Raw genomic sequence first — 6,722 nt, 5'->3', positions numbered from 1 at the left:
ATGATCCAAGGGTTTAGCTTCAATGATGCATATGGTCACGATCGAATCAAGTGGTCGAGGTCGAAATCTCGACCACTCATTTTGCATTTTTTTTTATAGGTAAGTATGGTTGAAAAAGTATATTAAAAAAAAAATTGAGACAAGATGATCAAGATTTCGATCTCGATCACTCATTCTATCATTACCATACGCAATTCAGTGTCTAATTATCTAGACTGTACAAACACCCAAAAAAGCCAGGAAAAGATGGTCAATAACCATCAAAACAACCATACCATCCTACCACCTGCTAATAAGGGTGTCAAATGGTACAGTTTCGGTAATTCGGTATGGTACCAACTTTGAACACCGAAAACCAGAACCATACCGTATCAAATTTACATGGTACGGTACGATTTCGATATTAAATCGATAAGGAAAAAACAATTTAAATACGGTATCTAGTGCAGTACACTTTTGGTACGAACAAACCCAAGCCACTTTTGTTATTAGTTCATTAATATCATAATGAAATTGCGATCAAACAATCGATATAATTTGATATTAACAAAGACAAAGCAAGTAAATCTAGAAAGAAGAGTGAAGGACAAAACGAAAAACTGAAATAGGGAATTATGGATAAAGTAAAGGTGAAGTGTTTTAATTGTAAAATTACATTTACATCCCTTAATTTGGTACAGTATCAATTCGGTACAGTTTTAGTACATACCGACGATATGAGTACTTGAAATCAAAACCGTACTGAAGAAATTCGGTTTTGATACGTATTATACTAAATTTTGAACGGTGCGCATAGTTTGGTACGGTTAAACAATTTCGATACGCAATTGACACATTTGCTTTCTAAAGTAAAACAACTCCCACCCATGCTCTCGGCTATATAATGGAGCTGCTTCCGAGAAGATGAGAGATGCAGGGTAAATTTGTATTGTCATTGTTGAAATGATTGCTTCAGACCTGGTGATTGATGCCAATGATCAAGCAAACACAAAAAGACAATTGGAGACACTACATGCCAAAGATATTTAAACTAAACAGAAGCAAAATTATACTAATTTATGATACGAACTCTAGAATATTCAGAGACATTAAATACAGATCTCATTCAAAATATAGCTTTCAATCACTCTCGCTGAGTAGCTGGTGATCCAGGGGCCTCAGAACTGATTAGATTTCTGTAAATGATCGGACTGAACATTTAGTTAGTTAGTTGTGATGGAACCATATTGAGTACACATACACAAAAACACTTGAATATGGAAGGTATTCGTACAATTTATAATCAAGGAAGAAAGAAGTATTTGACTTCCTGACAGAGGCCCATCACCCATGTGATGCATGTGATTGAAGACAAAAGGAAAATAGAGAGTTCAATTCAGTGGAATTTAATTAATAAGCAACAAACGAAGCAGTTAGAAACTTATCTGTGCCTGCAAAATTCAAATCCAAATGAAATGACAGGTTCACCTGCTTGTATTTGCACATTCTCCTTACTTCTCATCCTATCATTCAGAGCTTCAACTACTTTGGGCACTAATCACTGCACTTTCTCATCAAGTAGTGCTGGGGAATTGAAGGTCATCATGTATATGGCCATTGATTACTGCTGCCGTATACATTACCATCATCTTTCATATCAGATTCAGATCCACCAGGGATGGTGGATTCCACATTCCCAGTAGTGAGAACTATATTGTCTGGCCAAAAGTCACAGAAGATCTCACTGGATCTGACTCATTTTATGCCCTAGAATAGTTAGCAGTATCTCTCTTCAGTAACCAGAACGCTTTGAATATATTGTCACCTCAAGTAGTTCAGACTGTTTACCAAAGAAAAAAAAAAGTGTAGTCCAGACTGGTGATTTATTTGTGCCAACCAGAACAATAAATTTTAGTTGACTGGTGGCCTAAAAAGACTTGTCAATTCCCATGCCAATGGGGTAAGAGGTGTTGGGGCAGATAATGACTACTACACCAACCAAAAATCCATAGGGAAATTTTCAACTATTGGAATGATCCTTATATACACAAGTGATTTTACATATCGTTATCAAGCAACTCTAAATCCAAATTGCCTTAATTTACAACTAAATGAGGGGAAACATACTTTCCCCCTTGCTAGGCCAACCTCCATTTGCCAGACTTTCAAAAGAAAAGATCCTCAGAAGATTACCAGGAATACATGGAAGAAGGGAAACCAGATGGATATGAAGATGTCAAGCCGCATTTCAAGCAAATGGAGGTTCCCAAGGTAGTGGAGAAGCATACCAAACACAAGATACACATGTGAAGCTCTTCCAATTAGTTCACAGATGGGTTGGGGCCAACTGAACGTGTAGCTTCCGTTAGTCTTAGTGATCCTCCAAGTTCAATAGGAACAAGAGGTATAAGGGAATGTAGAACATCTGTAATCAATGGTCGATAACTTGGTTCTGGTTGCACACACAGTACAGCTACAGCAGCAACCTGCACATCATATTGCAAGATCAGTTTATTAGGGAATACAATATATCCACAGCAAAATAAAAATATGAACTTAGGAAGTATCAGTTTTCTGATTGATGTACCTGGTATAAATGTTTCAAATCCATTGTATTTCGGATTACAGGATCCACGATATTTGGAAGCTTTGATCGATCGCTGAGCTGAGGCATGGCCTGCACAATAGACATATCATGGGACAATCAGGTTTCCAAAGTATAAAGCATGACTAGAATTGTAATACCATTTAAGACTTTATTGTAATAGTGAATTTTAACAGGGAATTTCTGCCTTAGCGAGAAATTGAAGTGTATACCCATGTAACAATAGATTGGCATTGAGATGGTGCCATCTTCTCCACAGGTTTTCTTCCCATCAGAAGCTCCAAAAGGACAACTCCAAAAGCATACACATCGCTCTTCTCTGTCAATTTACCTGAAAATTCAATAATCATGATCAATAATGACAAACTGCAATATTATAACAGTACCAAAATGCCATGTCTTAAATTTTCACTAAACGGTTAAATGACAGTGTTAATCAAGGGGCAATCAGATGGAGTTCTCAGATGGTTGATTGAACACAAACATTTGCCTGTGGTAGACATACAGTTTGACTGTAGACACACTATTTGATGTTCCAAGCTAAAAATAACCAAGACTAAAAATAGCACATGGGTTAAAGGGTCTAACATTCAATCTGCAAAACCACATCATATGGATGGTTGTTTTTCTCTGATCCACCAAATGAAGGATACAGCATGGATGAAACAGGTCAGCTTTAGCCACAGATCTTCAAAGTAAGATCCACAGCTCCACTTCCCAGCATGATTCTGCTGGCTGAGTATGTTCAGCCTACACACCTTCAAATAAGCATTTAGCCCTCCTAGACACGGGGAAAAGGAACAAAGGAATGATTTCTTTCAACACGGAACTAGTTAGAGCAGTACTGAACCCCATCCTTACCATCAAATCCCACAACAAACCCTTTCTCTCCCTCCTTCCCCACCCAATGCCTTCCAACCCCCCCCCCCCCATCCCCCCAAAAAAAAAATCATCAATGGAGAAAGACAAAGAGGAAACTATAATAAGTTCAGGAGGGATCATGGAAGGAATTAAATGATGATTCAATTAAGGTGACACGTTCAACATGCAACCAGGACAAGCAAAGTACAGAAATAAACTTATTGTAATGTCATATAACAAGCTTGCCAACCATCTAGAAGATATTCCGGGGCAACATAACCCAGAGTGCCTGAAAGCTTGATACTGTTCTTGTTTTGGGAACCAACAGCTACAGCAAGGCCGAAATCTGAAATCTGGATCAGAACAAGAACATATAAGATTCATCAGACAAAGATAAAGATGTCCATTAATGCCACAGAAAAAATAACACCTCACAGATTTTGCAAAGCAATACCAAAGGACCCTCTCATTGCAATGGAGATGTACCTTGGAATTGAAGTTGGAATCCAGAAGAATATTAGATGATTTTAGATCTCTGTGTATCACTGGAGGGTTGCAGTGCTCATGAAGATACTCCAATCCTCTGATACTCATTTAAAGGTGGACACAAATAAGAGAGGATATAAACAAAAACGAGCACACTGTAACATGACCCTGAATAAAAGACAGGAATGTCAAATGTAGTGTGGCATAATAAACTCACCTAGCTGTATCCAAGGCAATTTTCATCCGGATATGCCAACTTAGAGCTGAACCACGAGAAGGTCCTACAACATAAATCAAGATAAACATGAGTGGAGTTGTTCATAATTTTTCATCTTGCATTTTTAAGTACATAGGGGGCGGGGGGAAAGAGAAAGAAAGAAAAATAATTGTACCATGCAATTGAGTTTCCAAGGAACCATTAAGCATCAGTTCATAAACAATAAATCTTGTCTCGCCATGAGTGCAATAACCCAAAAGAGAAATTATGTTCGGATGCTGAATTCTAACCAGGAGATCCACCTCGTTCTGCAGTGTCAATAGGCAATTTAGAAAGAAATCATCAGACAACAATGATGAATTGCAGAACATGAAATAAAGATGAATGTCAACAGGAACGGTACCTCGAATTCTTTTTCAGCATCCTGCGTGCTGCAATCAAGTCTCTTCACAGCAGCAAGCAAGTTGTCGTCAAACCGAGCCTTATAGACACATCCAAACCCACCCTCCCCTAAAACATCACTTTCTCGGAAGTTATTCGTTGCTGCTTCTAACAACTGGTACTCAATTACAGAGGCCGATCCCTTCTTACCAGTAATCCTCAATGAATTCAATTTGCCCAAAACTGGACCTAATGCAGGCACTCTATCAGCATCGTCACATTGAATTTTAATGGTTGGGAAATATGTAAAGAGCGTAACAGAAAAGAAATGAAAATTGAGCACAAATCTGCGATTATAATAAATCAAATATTTTTGCGCCACAAAAATCGAAGAACGATATAATTGCAAAATTAGACAGCCATGCCAAGAAATCAGTGAAGAGTGTTTCATAGGACGTACCTGAGCTCTGTAAGTTCTTAGGATCAGAATTTCGCCATTTATTGTGTTGATAATAAACACATACAGCCAATATAGCTAGGACGACCGCAACAAATACAGCAGATGCAACAATTGCCGCAACCATTTTTCTATCTAAATTCTCATGTTGCTGTATTCTTTCTACCTGTGCGCCTGGTTGCAAGAAGTTCAAACAAATAGCTTAAGCAAATGCACTTTTCTGGAGATAAGACCAATCAAACTAAGAGATTGTAGAAGAAAAACCCTCTTCCCCCCCAATCCCACAAAAATTTAAACTACAGCCCGGTAAAAACTTGAGGAGAATAAAAGGCCCAATCTCTGAACTCTGAAGCAAAAAGGAGAAGAAAAAATGTAAAGATGAGAATTGCTTTTGTCACAAAAAGATTTCAATCGATGGATAAGTAAATGATTTTACGTCATTTTAAATATTCATTGAACAAATCTGAGAAAAATAACAACTACGAAATCAAACAATAGATAAAAATCCAGAAAGTCAAGAAGAAATCACTACTGTTTTGTTAAATGCAAAGAACTAGTAGTTCAAATTTCAAATTTTGAATTCGGAAAACAAAATATTGATGACATATTTGTTTGGTGGAACTCTCACTGCGTGCATGACTTATCTACTAAAACCCAAGTACAAACTACTATCTACAACAAGAATGTGACTCCGAAAGCCCAGAAATCCAGAAGAAGAAAGAAGTAAGCACGATGGGAACAAAGCCTAGACTTGAATACCAGGAGCAAGTGCCGCCATTGTTGCATAAATTGGAGAAATAGGTCCGTTCCCAGTCGTGGCAGGTTGAGAAGCAGAAGAAAACCATGGCTCCGGTCTAGCATCACTGAGAAGAGACAACAGCGACAGGCAACAGACAGAAATGGGTAGAAGAAGAAGCAAACGACGAATAAGAAGATTCATGGCTTCTCGAAAAGACACAGAGATGGGTTTGTTTAAGTTGCCAATGAGAACGAAATCTGTGAAACTAGGAAGCCTTAGAGGTTTGGATCTTCTTCCCTTCTTTTGAATTCTTGTCACTTCTGGATCTCGTTGCTTTCCTGATAGAGGAAAATCAGAGAAGCTCTTTATCCTTTGAGACTGAGTTGGGTAAATGCACAATAATCATGTGGCAGTTATCGAAAGGTGAAGACCAAAAGCTCACGCTCAAAAATGTAGAACCCGAAACTCAAAAGTAGTGACACAGAGAAAAGGGAAAGTCCAGCTTCAGAGCTTCCATGGGACCATTCAAAATGACCAAATTAACCCTATGATGTCTGCCCTGAAAATTTTTCCATAGTTGTCCGAAAAGCAGATTGCAAATTTGAAATAGACTTTTCTACCAAAAATACGAAAAAAAATAAATAAATAAAAATGAAATAAATCTTCCTTTTAATACCTTCTTTTTGGCAATACTTTCCTCTTGATACCTCAAAACTGAAAAACAGAAGCCTTTTAGCAAAAAAAAAATTTAATAAATTGAAAGACAAACTCTTTCTCAAAGTTTGTTTTAATACCAATGTTCATCTAAGACTTTTCTAACCCTTGTGCTATCAAGTTCTTGTACAAACCATTTATTTTTGCACCTACGATTATAAAACGAACTTCCAATATAATACATATTCATTGACGTGTATGCTTTTGCAACAGTTACATGATCAACATGTTACCAAAAAACAAAAAAATTACGTGACCAGACAATGAACGTTTTACTTTTATC

At 37.4% G+C, this 6,722-nt stretch overlaps 1 protein-coding gene across 2 annotated transcripts; it reads right to left on the bottom strand.

The window, feature by feature from the left end:
• Positions 1–1,203: 1,203 nt before the first annotated feature.
• LOC149025329 (putative receptor-like protein kinase At1g80640) lies at positions 1,204–6,201 on the bottom strand. Of its 2 annotated transcripts, none has more exons than XM_089145551.1 (10): positions 5,746–6,201; positions 4,990–5,160; positions 4,552–4,778; positions 4,324–4,456; positions 4,149–4,212; positions 3,932–4,028; positions 3,696–3,798; positions 2,797–2,915; positions 2,567–2,656; positions 1,204–2,465 (listed from the first exon to the last, which is right to left on the bottom strand). In XM_089145551.1, the coding sequence occupies exons 1-10, from the start codon at positions 5,924–5,926 to the stop codon at positions 2,301–2,303; spliced, it is 1,350 nt and encodes a 449-aa protein (XP_089001677.1). In that variant the 5' UTR covers positions 5,927–6,201; the 3' UTR covers positions 1,204–2,300. The 2 variants fall into 2 exon arrangements, with proteins under 2 accessions (XP_089001677.1, XP_089001678.1); XM_089145552.1 differs by having other exon boundaries at positions 4,552–4,772.
• Between the last annotated feature and the right edge of the window lie 521 nt (positions 6,202–6,722).

This window comes from Hakea prostrata, chromosome 2 (genome assembly GCF_041222555.1).
Source record: "Hakea prostrata isolate BN-2017 chromosome 2, UWA_Hpros_2, whole genome shotgun sequence".
Lineage (NCBI taxonomy): Eukaryota > Viridiplantae > Streptophyta > Magnoliopsida > Proteales > Proteaceae > Hakea > Hakea prostrata.
The sequence above is the reverse complement of the archived record's forward strand: the minus strand, read 5'-3'. Positions and strand labels throughout refer to the sequence as shown.

Coding starts and splice junctions, on each gene's coding strand:
- LOC149025329 (XM_089145551.1), bottom strand. CDS start 5,926: ATGAATCTTCTTATTCGTCGTTTGCTTCTTCTTCTACCCATTTCTGTC. Junction 4,213..4,323: donor CTTGGAAACTCAATTGCATG/GTACAATTATTT, acceptor TTTATGTTGTAG/GACCTTCTCGTGGTTCAGCT. Junction 4,029..4,148: donor ATTGCCTTGGATACAGCTAG/GTGAGTTTATTA, acceptor AATGAGTATCAG/AGGATTGGAGTATCTTCATG.